The sequence below is a fragment of the Ranitomeya variabilis genome, chromosome 6 (assembly GCF_051348905.1).
Source record: "Ranitomeya variabilis isolate aRanVar5 chromosome 6, aRanVar5.hap1, whole genome shotgun sequence".
Taxonomy (NCBI): domain Eukaryota; kingdom Metazoa; phylum Chordata; class Amphibia; order Anura; family Dendrobatidae; genus Ranitomeya; species Ranitomeya variabilis.
The window spans coordinates 313,250,025-313,267,836 of record NC_135237.1 but is presented as its reverse complement, the minus strand read 5'-3'; the positions used below and the strand labels follow the sequence as shown (position 1 = coordinate 313,267,836).

The following is a 17,812-nucleotide window of genomic DNA, read 5'->3' as shown; positions in this document are numbered from 1 at the left end:
ACGGCGCTGCCGGCACTGCATTAGTGCCAGCCGCAGTACTAGTACGGCGCCCCGATCACCGCGGTCTCACGCTGAGCGCCGCGGTGATCGGGTGCGGGTGTCAGCTGTATATGACAGCTGACACCCCGCAGCAATGCCCACGATCGGCGCTGTCGCCGATCGCGGGCATTTAACCCCTCTGATGCCGCTGTCAATAGTGACAGCGGCATAGAGGGGGATCGCGCAGGGACGGGGGCTCCCTGCGCTCTCCCACCGGAGCAGCGCGATGAGATCGCGCTGCTCCGGTGACCTGGAAGGAGTCCCCGGATCCAAGATGGCCGCGGGACTCCTTCCGGGTCATAAGATGACTCTGCTTGCCGGCGTCTGCTGAGAATCCTCATAGCAGGCGCCGGCAAGCCTGTGGAACGTGCCTGTCACATCGGTGATCAGACCGAGTGCTATGCACACGGTCTGATCACCGATCTGTGATGTCCCCTCCTGGGACAAAGTAAAAAAGTAAAAAAAAAATTTTTCCAAATGTGTAAAAAAAAAAAAAAAAATTCCTAAATAAAGAAAAAAAAAATAAATATATTCCCATAAATACATTTCTTTATCTAAATAAAAAAAACACCACACAATAAAAGTACACATATTTAGTATCGCCGCGTCCGTAACAACCCCACCTATAAAACTATATCACTAGTTAACCCCTTCAGTGAACACCGTAAAAAAAAAAAAAAAAAAAAACGAGGCAAAAAACAACGCTTTATTCTCATACCGCCAAACAAAAAGTGGAATAACACGCGATCAAAAAGACGGATATAAATAACCATGGTACCGCTGAAAACGTCATCTTGTCCCGCAAAAAAAAAGCCGCCATACAGCATCATCAGCAGAAAAATAAAAAAAAGTTATAGCTCTCAGAATAAAGCGATGCAAAAACAATTATTTTTTATATAAAATAGTTTTTATTGTGTAAAAGCGCCAAAACATAAAAAAATTATATAAATGAGTTATCGCTGTAATCGTACTGACCCGAAGAATAAAACTGCTTTATCCTTTTTACCAAACGCGGAACGGTATAAACGCACCCCCTAAAAGAATTTCAGGAATTGCTGGTTTTTGTTCATTCCGCCTCCCAAAAATCGGAATAAAAAGCGATCAAAAAATGTCATGTACCCGAAAATGGTACCAGCAAAAACGTCAACTCGTCCCGCAAAAAACAAGATCTCACATGACTCTGTGGACCAAAATATGGAAAAATTATAGCTCTCAAAATGTGGTGATGCAAAAACTATTGTTTGCAATAAAAAGCGTCTTTTAGTGTGTGACGGCTGCCAACCATAAAAATCCGCCCAAAAAACGCTATATAAGTAAATCAAATCCCCCTTCATCACCCCCTTAGTTAGGAAAAATAATAAAATTTTAAAAAATATATTTATTTCCATTTTCCCGTTAGGCTACTTTCACACTAGCGTCGGTACGGGGCCGTCGCGCTGCGTCGGCCCGACATACCGACGCATACTGTGTAAGCGCCGCACAACGGGGGCAGCGGATGCTGTTTTTCCACGCATCCGCTGCCCCATTGTGAGGTGCGGGGAGGTGGGGGCGGAGTTCCAGCCGCGCATGCGCGGTCGGAAATGGTGGACCGTCGGCACAAAAAAAGTTACATGTAACGTTTGTTGCTGCCGGCGGTCCGCCACAACACGACGCAACCGTCGCACGACGCTTGCGACGTGTGTCAATACGTCGCTAATGTTAGTCTATGGGGAAAAAACGCATCCTGCAGATGACTTTGCAGGATGCGTTTTTTCGCCAAAACGACGCATTGCGACGTATGCAAAAAAACGCTAGTGTGAAAGTAGCGCTAGGGTTAGGACTAGGGTTAGGGTTGGGGTTAGGGTTTCAGTTAGAATTGGGGAGTTTTCACTGTTTAGGCACATCAGGGGCTCTCCAAACGCGACATGGCATCCGATCTCAACGCGTTTGTTTGCGTTAAAAACGCATGCGTTTTTATAGAAAAAAAACAGAACACACTGAAAAGTCACCCACCACCATCAAGGTGATAAAGGGATCCAAACCCTAACCCTAACCCTACCCCTAAACTCATCCCTAACCGTTTAATGAACATTTTCTGACAGTCATAGTGCCACGTATTTCAGTGCCACGTATTTCAGTGCCACGTATTTCAGTGCCACGATATTTCAGTGCCACGATATTTCAGTGCCACGATATTTCAGTGCCACGATATTTCAGTGCCACGGTATTTCAGTGAAATACGTGGCATTTACGTGAAATACGTGGCACTTAAATACGTGGCACTTAAATACGTGGCACTTAAATACGTGGCACTTATATACGTGGCACTTAAATATCGTGGCATGTACATGAAATACGTGGCACTTATATACGTGGCACTTATATACGTGGCACTTATATACGTGGCACTTATATACGTGGCCACTGAAATATCGTGGCACTTATATACGTATATACGTATATAAACGTATTTCAGTGCCACGTATTTCAGTGCCACGTATTTCAGGTTAGGGGTAGGGTTAGGGGTAGGGTTAGGGTTTTTTGGTTTTTTCTTGTTTTCTTGTGTTTTTCTATAAAAACGCATGCGTCTAAAAAAACGCATGCGTTTTACCGCGATTACATGCGTTTTTTCACACATGCGTTTTTAAAAAAAACGCAAGTGTGAAACCAGCCTTACCCTTGGGAAAATAAAAACATGGGGGCTAAAATATAATTTTCGTGGAAAAAAATATATTTTTTATTTTCGCGGCTCTGCGTTATAAACTGTAGTGAAGCACTTGGGGGTTCAAAGTTCTCACAACACATCTAGATAAGTTCCGTGGGGGGTCTAGTTTCCAATATGGGGTCACTTGTGGGGGGTTTCTACTGTTTAGGTACATCAGGGGCTCTGCAAATGCAACATGACACCTGCAGACCAATCCATCTAAGTCTGCATTTCAAACGGCGCTCCTTCCCTTCCGAGCTCTGCCGTGCGCCCAAACAGTGGTTTATCCCCATATATGAAGTATCAGCGTACTCAGGACAAATTGGACAACAACTTTTGTTGTCCAATTTCTCCTGTTACCCTTGGGAAAATAAAAATGTGGGGGCTAAAATATAATTTTCGTGGAAAAAAAAATATTTTTTATTTTCATGGCTCTGCGTGATAAACTGTAGTGAAACACTTGTTGGTTCAAAGTTCTCACAACACATCTAGATAAGTTCCGTGGGGGGTCTAGTTTCCAATATGGGGTCACTTGTGGGGGGTTTCTACTGTTTAGGTACATCAGGGGCTCTGCAAATGCAACATGACACCTGCAGACCAATCCATCTAAGTCTGCATTTCAAACGGCGCTCCTTCCCTTCCGAGCTCTGCCATGCGCCCAAACAGTGGTTCCCCCCCATATATGGGGTATCAGCGTACTCAGGACAAATTGCACAACAGCTTTTGTTGTCCAATTTCTCCTGTTACCCTTGGGAAAATAAAAATATGGGGGCTAAAATATAATTTTTGTGGAAAAAAAAATAATTTTTATTTTCACGGCTCTGCGTGATAAACTGTAGTGAAACACTTGTTGGTTCAAAGTTCTCACAACACATCTAGATAAGTTCCGTGGGGGGTCTAGTTTCCAATATGGGGTCACTTGTGGGGGGTTTCTACTGTTTAGGTACATCAGGGGCTCTGCAAATGCAACATGACACCTGCAGACCAATCCATCTAAGTCTGCATTTCAAACGGCGCTCCTTCCCTTCCGAGCTCTGCCGTGCGCCCAAACAGTGGTTCCCCCCAATGTATGGGGTATCAGCGTACTCAGGACAAATTGGACAATAACTTTTGTGGTCCAATTTCTCCTGTTACCCTTGGGGGAAAAAAATTGCGGGCTAAAACATCATTTTGTGGAAAGAAAAAATGATTTTTTGATTTTCACAGCGCTACATTCTAAACTTTAGTGAAACAACTGGGGGTTAAAAGTGCTCACCACACATCTAAATAAGTTCCTTAGGGGGTCTTCTTTCCAAAATGGTGTCACTTGTGGGGGTTTCCACTGTTTAGGCACGTCAGGGGCTCTCCAAACACGACATGGGTTCCGATCTCAATTCCAGCCAATTTTGCATTGAAAAGTCAAATGGCGCTCCTTCCCTTCCGAGCTCTGCCATGCGCCCAAACAGTGGTTTATCCCCATATATGAAGTATCAGCGTACTCAGGACAAATTGCACAACAACTTTTGGGGTCCAATTTATCCTGCTACCCTTGGGAAAATAAAAAATTTGGGGCAAAAATATCATTTTTTGTGAAAATTAATATTAATTTTTTTTTACGGCTCTACATTATAAACTTCTGTGAAGCACTTGGAGGTTCAAAGTGCTCACCACACATCTAGATTAGTTCCTTAGAGGGTCTACTTTCCAAAATGGTGTCACTTGTGGGGGTTTCCACTGTTTAGGCACGTCAGGGGCTCTCCAAACACGACATGGGTTCCGATCTCAATTCCAGCCAATTTTGCATTGAAAAGTCAAATGGCGCTCCTTCCCTTCCGAGCTCTGCCATGCGCCCAAACAGTGGTTTATCCCCATATATGAAGTATCAGCGTACTCAGGACAAATTGCACAACAACTTTTGGGGTCCAATTTATCCTGCTACCCTTGGGAAAATAAAATATTTGGGGCAAAAAGATCATTTTTTGTGAAAATTAATATTAATTTTTTTTACGGCTCCACATTATAAACTTCTGTGAAGCACTTGGAGGTTCAAAGTGCTCACCACACATCTAGATTAGTTCCTTAGAGGGTCTACTTTCCAAAATGGTGTCACTTGTGGGGGTTTCCACTGTTTAGGCACGTCAGGGGCTCTCCAAACACGACATGGGTTCCGATCTCAATTCCAGCCAATTTTGCATTGAAAAGTCAAATGGCGCTCCTTCCCTTCCGAGCTCTGCCATGTGCCCAATCAATGGTTTACCCCAACATGTGGGGTATCGGCGTACTCAGGACAAATTGTACAACAACTTTTTTGGTCCAATTTCTCCTGTTACCCTTGGTAAAATAAAACAAATTGGATCTGAAGTAAAAATTTTGTGAAAAAAAAGTTAAATGTTCAATTTTTTTTAAACATTCCAAAAATTCCTGTGAAGCACCTGAAGGGTTAATAAACTTTTTGAATGTGGTTTAGAGTACCTTGAGGGGTGCAGTTTTTAGAATGGTGTCACTTTTGGACATTTTCTGTCATATAGACCCCTCAAAGTCACTTCAAGTGTGAGGTGGTCCGTAAAAAAAATGGTTTTGCAAATTTTGTTGCAAAAATGAGAAATCGCTGGTCAACTTTTAACCCTTATAACTCCCTAACAAAAAAAAATTATGTTTCCAAAATTGTGCTGATGTAAAGCAGACATGTGGGAAATGTTGTTTATTAACTATATTATGTGATATAACTCTCTAATTTAAGGGCATAAAAACGAAAAATTTGAAAATTGCTAAATTTTCATAATTTTCGACAAATTTCTGTTTTTTTCACAAATAAATGCAAGTCATATCGAAGAAGTTTTACCACTATCATAAAGTACAATATGTCACGAGAAAACAATCTCAGAATCACCAGGATCCGTTGAAGCGTTTCAGAGTTATGACCTCATAAAGTGACAGTGGTCAGAATTGTAAAAATTGGCCGTGTCACTTAGGTGAAAACAGGCTTTGGGGTGAAGGGGTTAAAAACAGCCCAAAACATGTCCGTTAAAACCGTGATTTCAATCCTGAATTAGGATCTTAATGAGATTAAAATAAATCCCCCCATTCACCAAAGTGTTTTCAGCAGATTTTTGGCATAAAATGCTTTGAAACGTCACAAAATGTTCTCTGAATGCGAAGTTGAGCAAACAATTTTGAGACTTTAGGCCACATCCCTTAAACAGGTCGGAGCATAGACAATGTGTACAGACACCTGGCAAATTCTTCAAAAAGTACGTCAAGTGATAAGATGCCCCTAAGTCAGTAAGTCTTATTGAATTACCCACATCTTACTCTTCCATGCCTTTCATGAACACTGGAATACAAAATTCCATTCTTAATGAACTGGGCCCCAAAAAGTCCAGTATTGAAAATGAGTTTGTTGTGAACACATCAGTGAGCTATTTTTTGTTGTTGTTTTTATATAGTTTGGAATTTGAAAATAATCTTTTTGGTAAAAGTGCCAGAAGAACTCATTTTTTTAAATGTAATACTCTGCTTTGATATGCATAGGGAGCAAAGGCAAGCCCGTCTGGTTCAGACTCGAACAGAAGCTATTGGAGCATAAATTGCTGAGATGGTAATGCTAGAGCACAGTGTATCTCAGCTTGCTCCTCACGGTGCTGTGTAGCTGTAGACCAGTCCCATGCTCCTGTAATAGGCATGTGGAACTGGACTATGCAACATATTGGCCCAGTGTTCTTTCACACTACTTGGATGGCTGGGTGCATGTACATCTCTTACCTGGTGAGTACATGGCTCCAGGATGCTCTTTGGGAAGAAGGCAAGCCAGCAAAGCCAGTGTGATGTTCTGGACAAAATTCTGCCAAGAACCCTAGGTCCTGCATTCATGTGTATGTGTATATGACAGACACCATCTACCTAAACATTGTGAAGAACAAGCTCAACCTATAAAAGGGTTCTGCCATCATCACATTTAACCCCTTCCCAACATCCGCCGTACCGTTACGGAAGCGGGTGTATGGAGCGGGCTCACAGACTGAGCCTGCCCCCTACCTGGCAAATATTACAACTTGGATCTGCCTCTATCAGCCATGCATGCAGAGCATCCTGATCTCTGCCCACAATTGTTAACCTGTTAAATGCCACTGTCAATTTCTGACAGCGGCATTACCGGAGTACCATGGAGACATTCTTTGATGTGCCCATTGGATGCCTCGTGACGTGATTGTGGAGCTCCTTTGGGTTGCTACAGCAACCGGAAGTCTGTTTAAGGCCCCCATGCCTGCCATCACAGAGCTCTGTTGAAAGTCAGCCAGTTGCCGGGCTTTAAAAATAAAGGTAATAAAAAAATGTATGCATGTGGTATCACCACATTCATAGGTCTGATCTATCCAAATATAAAATTATTTAACCAAATCGGTAAACTTTGTAAAGAAAAAAATATAAATCCACAGAATCGTGGGTTTTTGTTTGTTTTTTTTGTGTTTTTTTTTTGGGTGTGGGGGAGGGGGGCAGTTAACACTGCAAGGCTGCAAAAAAAATGCAGTAAGAAACGATCAAAACGTCATATCCACCTAAAAATGGTATCAATAAAAACTGCAGGACACACACAGTGTGTGTATGTATGTATATTTTTATGTTTTTTTTTTTTTGTTTTTTTTTTAAACGAACTTCCGATATTTCCTTACAACCAAATTAAAATCTAGCCAGGTTTGGTTTCATTGTTATTGTACTGACCTGGACAATCATGATACAGCATTAAAGCAATTCTAAAAAAAGGTCAGAATTGCATGTTGTTGTTTTTTTTGCAGTTTCTCCACTCTTTGCATTTACTGGCAGCAGCAGTCAATAATCACTGTAACAATGCTCCTTGACAAAGTTGTTGAGAAATAGTTTGCAGATCATGACAAATAGTTCCATCAATGGAGGCCCCGCCTGATAACTTGGAGAACTGCCATAGTTCTTGGTGTCAGATACCACAGGACCCTTCACAGAGGGTCAGAACACAGAAAGTACATAATGTTATGGCTGATCAATGTGTAGCTATGATCTGTATATGGTAAATGTTGTCCTAAGTACTCCTATGGTGATTCTATATTATATAGTATTAATAATAAAAAAGAAGGTAAGTTGGTTCTTCAAGCTGTGAAGCTGGCAATAGAGCAAAGTGTTGCAGAGAAGCCCTTGACGCGGCTCAGGTTTTATGCTTCGGATACAACATATCGATCTACGTTTCACTGTCTTGACAACTGGCTCCAATCTGTGTGTCTAAGTACAGGGGTATTGAAATGATGGAGTAATAATTATTAATGTCTTGCTGCTCTCCATATATTTCATGACACATATGAATACTAATTACTATTGATCCCAAACACAAAACAATTTGATTATTACATACTGACATTTTTCCTTTTTGCCAATGTTGATTTTTCTTCTTGTTCTTTTTGTACAGTGTCCACCTGTACTTTCTATTTCCCAGTCTTGAAGAAGGAGGATTGGCTACGTATCGCACAGCTATTGTTCAAAATCAGCATCTTGCTATGTTGGCGAAGGTAAGAAAAGCTTAAAGCGATGTTATCTCTTAAAAAGAATAGCCTTTTAAACGCTGAGCTTCTCTGCCGGCCTTCCCTATTGCTTTCTGCGCTCCATATTCCATTATGTGCCTTGTATAACAGCTGCTCCCTCATTGTAACATTCAGCACTATTTACTCTTGAAATGCAGCATTTCACCGTCCTGGATATTTAATATCCCCAGTTTCTGTTTAGAAATAGATTAATCTACAATAGGTTAAAGATGCTTTCTCATATAATAATGCAGCAAAGAGATTATAAACCTAATCACCACAGATGCTAAAGGAAGAATATGTTGCCCGTTCGTGCAAAACAATGCTAGTCAAAAGTTTGGTCACACCAGTTCATGCCGAGGTCTTCCTTGTTCTTATTGTAATGTGCACATGGTAGATTCAGGCTTGAGGCAGCAAAACTTTGAGGGACCACCTATGGAAACAAACCAGAATGTGCTAGGCATTAGTTTCCTTCAAGCCCCCCCTTTTTACTCTGATGACAACTTGACATCCTCCTTAGCAATCTCTCAATCAACTTCATTATATAGTCATCTGAAATGGCTTTACGACAGTCTGAAGGATTCCCCAGAGGTGCATAGTCCTTACATAGCCTGGAGGTGTGTGTTTGGGTCACTGTTCTCTTGCATTACATATGATGGTTCCCCTAAGTGCCAACTAGATGGCATGGCAGGTGGTTGCAGACTACTGTGGTAGCCATGCTGAGTGTTTCTTGAATTTGGAATAACTCATCAACAGTGTCACCAACAAGCACTCCCACACCATCACATCTTCCCCTCTATGCTTCATATTGGGAATCACACTTGTGGAAAACTTTCGTTCGTTTTCTGCATCTCACAAAGACATGGCTGTTGGTACCAGGAATCATATATTGATGCATGAGATCACAGTACAGATATCCATTCATCTTCCAGTTTTTGTGCTTCTTGGCACAAAACAAGTCTCTTGTTTGCGGTCTTCTATAGTATCTTCTCTGCGGCAATTCATTAATCCCTCCATTGAACTTGTTGGACATTTCTCTGTAACCTGATCGTTGCAGTCTCCTCTGATGTGGAGAAGTATCTGCTGCTTGATGTCTGTGCTTCATTTATGAGGGATATTATCTGAGGCTGGTAAATTCTGAAGTTATCCTCTACGTCTGAGGTAATGTTTGGTCTTGCATTTTCGCAGTGGTACTTGTGAGAGCCAGATTCGTCATATTGATTGTTGGTTTTCATGACTACAATTGAGGATCATTCTGATGTTCTACCAATTTTGGAATTGACTGACCTTCATGTCTTAAAGTAATGATGGACTTTCTTGCCATATACTGGCTTAGACCAGGTGTGTAATAGGGCTAACACTATATGGAACTGTGTACCAACACTGACTCTGCAGAACACCTGATCACACTTTCTGAAGGTCGGTGATACCACAAATGAGCTTTTGACAGGGCATTCCTGTTCATTGGAGGTCATTCCTGATGACTACCTGACAAAGCTGCTTGATATAATGCTGCAGGTGTGTAAAGCTGAGTTAAAGGAGGATATTTTGAGGAATCTAAAGTGTAACACATATTTTGGTCTGCTTAACGTTTTTTTTAGTCTTCAGTTTGAATCTGCAATGCACTTTCCAATAGCAATAAAAAACCAGTGCGTGGAAAGGTGTTTTCAAAACTTTTTGATTAATTTTCTTCACAAAAAAACATGTCAGTCTATTACAGTAGTTCTGAACCCCTTAATGACCAGAGCTTTTTTTCAGTTTTTCGCTCCCCTCCTTCCCAGAGCCATAACTTTTTATTTTTCCGTCAATATGACCATGTGAGGGCTTATTTTTTGTGGGACGAGTTGTACTTTTGAACGACACCATTGGTTTTACCATGTCATGTACTGGAAATGGGGAAAAAAATTCCAAGTGCGGTGAAATTGCAAAAAAAAAAGTGCAATCCCACCCTTGTTTTTCGCTTGGCTTTTTTGCTAGGTTCACTAAATGCTAAAACTGACCTGCCATTATGATTCTCCAGGTCATTACGAGTTCATAGACACCAAACATGACTAGGTTATTTTTTACCTAAGTGGTAAAAGAAACAAAACACATAAAAAATGCACAGTTTTCTGAGACCCATGGCGTCTCCATTTTTCATGATCTTGGGTTAGGTGAGGGCTTATTTTTTGTGTGCCGAGCTCACGTTGTTAATGATGCAATTTTGGTGCAGATACGTTCTTTTGATCGCCCGTTATTGCATTTTAATGCAATGTCGCGGCGACCAAAACAAGTGTAATTCTGGTATTTAGATTTTTTTTTCTCGCTACGCTGTTTAGCGATCAGGTTAATCCTTTTTTTTTATTGATAGATCGGGCGATTCTGAACCCGGCGATAACATATATGTGTATTTTTTATTTTTTTGTTTTATTGGGGCGAAAGGTTTTTTTTATTTTTTTCATATTTTTTTAAAACATTTTTTTTTTACTTTTGCCATGCTTCAATCGCTTCCATGGGAGACTAGAAGCTGACATAGCCTGATCTGCTCTGCTACATAGGAGCGATGCTCAGAAAGCCCCTATGTAGCTAAATTGCAGCATTGCTATGAACGCCGACCACAGGGTGGCGCTCACAGCAATCTGGCATCAACAACCATAGAGGTCTTCATTAGGCCTCTGGTTGTCATGCCGATCACGTAATGGGGGTCAGCGATGCGCACATTTCTGGCCAGAGGCGCTAGTTAAATGCCATTGTCCGTTTGACAGCGGCATTTGAGTAGTTAATAGGCGCGGGCGCATCGCGATTCCACCCTCGCCGACTGCACTCACATGTCAGCTGTTCATAACAGCTGACATTCACGGCTCTGATGCGGGCTCACCGCTGGAGCCTGCATCAAAGTGGGGGTTCTGCCATCGGACATACTATTCCGTCCGATGGTAGAAAGGGGTTAATTGGTGGCTGCTGGTAGCCATTTATCCATGTGAATACCATCAGCAGCAATTATTAAGCTGGATCAAGGTACAATATTTCTTACTAAGGCTACTTTCACACTAGCGTTGTTTTGCATACGTCGCAATGCGTCGTTTAGGAGAAAAAACGCATCCTGCAAAGTTGTCTGCAGGATGTGTTTTTTCCCCATAGACTTACATTAGCGACGCATTGCGACGTATGCACACAGGTTGCAACCGTCGTGCGACGGTTGCGTCGTGTTTTGGCGGACCGTCGGCACAAAAAAAGTTACATGTAACTTTTTTTGCGCGTCCTGTCTGCCATTTTCGACCGCGCATGCGCGGCCGAAACTCCGCCCCCTCCTCCCCGGACCTTACAATGGGGCAGCAGAAGCGTCGTAAGACTGCTTCCGCTGCCCACATCGGGCATCACTTTCACAAAGCGCATATAATCAAGCTGGCTAGTAGCTGTAAATCATTCAGATGCGACGAAAAAAACTAAATCTCCGAGCACTACAAAATACTCGGAGGACAACTGAGCTTGCTCGGGAAATCTTGAGTAACGAGTATATTCGCTCATCACTATTAGCAACTACATATAGTTACATAAGTTTTAAAAAGACCAAGGTCCATCAAGTTCAACCCCTCTCCACCAATTTATACATTTTTTTTCACTCAATTATCTATAACCCATAATGTTATGTGTAGTGAGGAAATCATCCAGCCCTTTTTTTAAAGGCTGTTATAGTGTCTCCCATTACTACCTCTCATGTGAGGGCCCTATTCCAGTCTGACTGCTCTAACTGTAAAGAACCCTTTCCTATTTAATTTCTGGAATCGCCTTTCTTCTACCCATAATGAGTGCCTCCTGGTCCTTAGTATGGTCTTTGAAAGCAATGAGAACCCTTTCCTATTGGGTTTCTGGAATCGCCTTTCTTCTACCCGTAATGAGTGCCTCCTGGTCCTTAGTATGGTCTTTGAAAGCAATGAGTCATGTGCCAGTCCTTTGTATTGCCTAAACATTTATACAGTATATATAAATGAGATCTCCTCTGAGATGTTTTTTTTTGTAAGCTAAACAATGCCCAACTTTTCCAACCTCTCATCATATAGGAGGCCTTCTATCCCTTGTAATAATCTAGTTGCCCGCCTTTGAACTGACTATAACTTCCGACTATCCTTTTTAAAATGTGGAGCCCAAAACTGGATCCCATATTCTAGATGTGGCCTCACCAGTGATTTATAGAGGGGTAACAAAACATTGGGATCACAGGATTTTCTCCCTTTATACACCCTAAAATCTTGTTTGCTTTTGAAGCCGCAGCTTGACATTGAGTACTGAAGCTCAACTTAGTTTTAATCTTACTTTCCGATAAGTTCTTGGCCCCGTACAAAAAAAAAATCAAATTCCTGGATAGCTCCTTCAATCATCTTGTTACTGCCATGGAAAGTTGTGGCCGGCTGCCCACTTCTGCTACTGCAGGTAGAGAGCAGATTCAAAGTACTGTATGAAGATCTACCTTACTGTAGAAAAAGCTGTTGACTTCATATTCTCGCTTTTTTATCGAGTCTTGTTATTGCAGTAGTCGTTTATTTCACTGTAAATTGTCTTTAAGTCTGTTCTTTTTTTAAGCGGATACTTATTTCTCTATCTTTGTAACTGTGTCGTCTGATCTTAAAGCTTTTTATAGAACATCATTGCTCTGGCCTCAGGTTAACCTGGTAATAAAATCAGTTCAGCATTCAGGAGCGGACAGATGCACTTATAACGTAGGTTCATTTTATTTTCTGATTGTGTCTCTTTGGAAATAGGACATTTTTAGTAATACACACGCAGACCTTATGCGAGTGCTGCCTGTCAATGGGCTACCGGCTGGTGTAGAAGAATTACATGTCGGTGTGCTGTCTAATCCCATATACTACTATCTTCAACATCACCATAATTCTTTCCCAGTGGGTACTAATGTATGTTTCTATGAAAGGTTTTGTATTCACTAGTGTCATGGCTTCTGTTATTACCTAAGCCGCCATCATTATGACAAATAACTTGGGTATCTCATCAGATTGTGACATATTTATGAACGAAAGTGCTCCCAAAACCGGTGTATTTCAGAGTACACTCATTTATAGACTAACAACATGCTCAACATTGTTTAGGAAAACTTTAAAGTGGTCGTGGCTTCGGTGTGTCCAAGTTTTCAACATTTCAATGACTAGTTTTTGAAAAAAAACTGACTCAAATTATACCTTTTCCAAACCAGTTTGGCATGGTTAACCTAATGTACCATTAACACTGGTTAATTGTCCATGTAAAATAAGTTATGTAAGTAACGCCGGACAAATATCACTAAACAAAAATCTGTTATGCTTGAATCTTTTTTTTTTCTTAAAGAGAACTTGCAATGTCCTTTTTGTGTGTTAAACTGCCCCCAGTGTGTTACAAGTTTTGCAGTGAGCATCACTAACATTGTATTCTCAAAGAAAAGAACCCAGTAGATATGTGTAATAAATCATATCACATACCCATAGTGTCAGTCATGGGGTGGCGCTTACCAGATCAGTCGTGGTCCTGTTCAAAATGATTTGCACCCACCTGATTGTGAGCAGAAGCTGGGAACGTACACCCAGTTTCAGTGCGCGAGGAGCTCATGGACGCACGAGCGAGATCTCTGAGGCCATTGCCGTGACGTCACGGCAATCAGTCACAATGCGGTGCACTTGAATCATTTTGAACAGGACCATGACTGATCTGGTAAAAAGTGCCACCTCCATGACTGAAACTAAAGGTATGTGATGTGATTTTTTACACATATCTACCATGAGCTTTTCTTTGAGAAAACAATGTTAGTGATGCTCATTGCTTTGCAACTTAAAACACAAAAAGGATATGACAGGTTCCCTTTAAGTCTTTGTTGATACATTTATGACTTTAACTATAGTGGGTGACACCATAGAGTGACTTCAGACATCTTGGTGGCCTGTGATCTACTCTGCAGTGGCGTTCTAAGATGTCACTGCATAGTAGAGCAGCTGTGGGAGCTGGCTGTAAAACACCGCCAAGATGCCCATCCAGAAGACTTGTGCAGTTTATTACTATCTCTGCCCTCTGGATTGCGGTTTACTCAGTGTATACACTGATAGGAATCATTAACAGCACTTCTTCATTGTAACCCAGCGGTCATGTGATTGCTAGGTCTAGGCATTGAACAGGAGCTGCTAGGCCAGTGTTCCCCAAGTCCGGTCCTCAAGAGCCACCAACAGGTCATGTTTTCAGGATTTCCTTACTATTGCACAGGTGATGGAATTATTGCCTGTGCAGGTGATGCAATTATCACCTGGGCCATACTAAGGAAATACTGAAAACATGACCTGTTGGTTTCTCTTGAGGACCGGACTTGGGGAACACTGTGCTCGGCCGAAGGAGACCGTGTCAGCTCTGCTATGCAGCCAGGATAGAGTGAATCTGTCACAATGTCAAAAGTGCCCCGTTTTTGCTCCATTTTATTCCCACTGCTGCCCTGAGTATTCCACTCTCTGGTTTTTGTTTTAAATCCGCTATACAATTCCAGAGATATTGGGCCTTTTTATGCAATGCTACTTTTTTGGTCTTTTCTTGGAGAGCGCGGCCAATGAGGTAAAATCTAGCAGCCTAAAGATGTGCCCCTGAGAATCTTGTGAGGTACGCTCCCTTGGTAAAGACTTTAATAACTAGCGCTAAATAAAAAGTCCCATAACTCTGGAACCAAATGGCTGGTTTAAAAACCAGTGAGCCGAGTCTGTAGCCGCGACGGCACACCTGTGTGACTGAAAGCCGGCAGCTTATAAAACTGCAGGTTAGTAGCGTTTTACAATGTAACGGACTCCTTTTAATTGATCACATTGGCTTCTTATGAATCTGTCAGGTTTCCCTTCAATTAATAAAAAGAAAAAAAAACGGAACAGATAGGTGATAGATAAATAATTACTACTGGAGCTGTGACTGCTGGGACCTGTGAATAAATCGTTACTGAGCATGTGCGGCCACTGTTCCTTTACCTGTCTAGTGTTGCACATGCTCAGAAACTCTTTATGAACTCAGGTTCCCCATTCTTGAGTTTGGTGGGGTTTTCACCATCAGAATCCCAATAATCCTGCAGATGTTTATCCTATGGGTAGGTGATTAGTTTATCAGACAACGCCATTGAAGGTGTGTGACCAGACCGTTCCATTTCCCACTCTTGCATGGTTTTCTGATGGCCACTTAATATGGTCAGCATGGATACTTTCTATTGTCGATGCCGACAGTACAACTATTTGAGAACGCATTAATGCAGCACTGTTTACAAGGGCGCCGATCAATAACGCCACTTATTACCATGTTAATGATTGTCAGTTACTGCACATGTGTAATTCGGAATCCTGTGTCACTTTTCCTATGGGTCTGAGCAGCTCCCTTTCTGACATAAAAGAAACAGGTGTATGCCACTAAAGTTTGTAAGCAGAGAATGCGCTGATTAAAATTCCACTTGGTAGCTCACACCCCTAATCTCGCAGTAGAGTAATAATATAGAATTTGATACTGTGAACGCTACATAGAAAAACAAAAAGCCTCTGCACTCACGCATTAGACAGCATTCAGGTACAGCGCTCCACTTGCCGTCTCTGCACCTTCCCAGTGCTGCACAAGTCCTTAGCTCACAAATAGCAGCTGCTCATAACAGGCTACGCTATTGACAAGTGTTTTTACCTTTTCCTTTAAAAGGTCAAACTGTAACTTCACAAAACAGCAAAAAAAACACATAAATGCACACAATTTTCTAAAGTACTTTAATTTAATGGAAGCATGTGCGCACCCTGAAAAGGAAACACCTACGCTTCAAAAGAAGGGAAAAAAAGAAGCTTTTGTGACCTTCTCTGAAATCTAAAGCAAATAACTTGAGAAAATGCACTTAAGTCCTGAGAATTTAGGGTCAAACAGATATTAATTGTCTGTTTTTCTGTAATGTGGTTGCAGTTCAGTGTAGAGATCATTCATTGCCCTTTCAGGCTTACTGGCCCCACTAAAACATTTAGCGCTGCATTTTTCTGATGGTTGTATGTGAACTTTCAGTAAAGTTCCCTTCCATTGTGCTCTGCTATGAACTCCTACACCTTCATTACAATCTTAATGTTGTCGGATTTTGGAATGTAAAGAGAATGTTTTCAGAAAGTACCTCTGTCAGGGTTTTCTTGTTGTGTAACATACAGTTACCCCCTTGTTGTTTTCCTATTCTTTTGCATGCCTGTCACACATGGCTTACAAATACTGAGTCTTTAAAATCCTCCTTTTGGTTATGGGCTTCTTCAATCACTAATTTTCTAATACTTTCTCTTTCCAGCAAAACACTGAAATTTGAGGGCCATTTCTCCATTAAGAGCTGTAAAAGCTGGTTGTTCAAATAACAACGGTACACCATCTTTCTCGACAAGCTCTGTGAGCCATCTTTTAACCCCTTAACGACCTATGATGTGCTATGTCGTCATAGGTCGGCTCCGGCGATGAACCAGCACCTCTTCCAGCACATGACAGCTGGTCTGATGGCCAATTTATGATGAAATAATGTTCTTTCGACTTTCAGTAGTTAAGATATTCTATCAATGCCATCAGTATGTTTTGCAACAATAAGGTTCCAATGGTATTGAGTCAGCTTACTCGTTTAACCCATCACGAGATGTTTTTTTGTGTTGCACCTTGGTAATGAGACACCTTTCTATAATCCATCAGTTCAACCAGCTGATATTATTTTTCACTAAGTGGCAGGATTGCTTTCTAATTACTGATAGCTTTCAGCTGGTATCGTGATTTTCCATGGCTTTTTGCACCTCTTACTTCCTTTTTTTCCAATACTTTTTCCCTTTTTCATTACATAACTTAATTGATAGACCTCTATGCATTGATTTCTTTGCCTTTATGCATTGGATGGGTTCTTACTGATATCAAATGAGAATTTCAGGTCAATAGCACTAGAATTTACGTGGTGACATGTTCAATACATATTTCTCCTTCTGTATGTATTGCAGGATTGAAAGGGTGTTGCGTGACATATGGATTCCCAGAACAACAAACACAGCTGCTGTTCTTTTCACATTTAATTATCAGCAATTATTTTTTGTAAGTGTAACGCTTCTTTTTCTCTGTGCAATAGATATGAAATATTTGGACATACAAAAATTATTTTTTAAAATTTTTGTTTTCCTGAAGGGGAGAGTCAGCCTCATGAAATCAATACATAAAACACTGCTGCGAGCACATGGAAGTCTGGTTTACTTGCAGGTATATTCCAAAGGCAATAAAGTCCATAGTAGCTGTATATAAAACTCTCCTTGTAGTATCGGGAGCCAGGTTATTACTTACACTTGGCCACCTTGTTGTGTTCCCCATGGTTCTGTCGTGGCGAGCCAGAAACTGAGGCCGGCGTTGCACTGTATCATTAAGGCAATAAATGAAATGCTTGCTCTCGGAAGCTTCTATGGCTTTTTATGAGGTGCAAAATAGAAAGAAATTGCTCCGACTGTGCAGGGAAAATACAAATGCAGAAACTTCTTTGTTTTTGTTTTTTTTTTTTATCTAAATTCTGCAGATGTTGCCTGCAGTAAAATGGCTATACTTCTTTTTTCGT

The 17,812-nt window shown here is 41.3% G+C and overlaps 1 protein-coding gene across 3 annotated transcripts in view; it reads left to right on the top strand.

Moving 5' to 3' along the window:
• The window catches only part of DROSHA (drosha ribonuclease III), a 276,733-nt gene that overhangs the window by 205,556 nt on the left and 53,365 nt on the right, over positions 1-17,812 (top strand). For all 3 annotated transcript variants that reach the window (XM_077269726.1, XM_077269724.1, XM_077269725.1), the window contains exon 21: positions 8,136-8,235. In XM_077269726.1, coding sequence (XP_077125841.1) covers positions 8,136-8,235 — 100 coding nt within the window. The remainder of the gene's footprint in view (positions 1-8,135; positions 8,236-17,812) is intronic.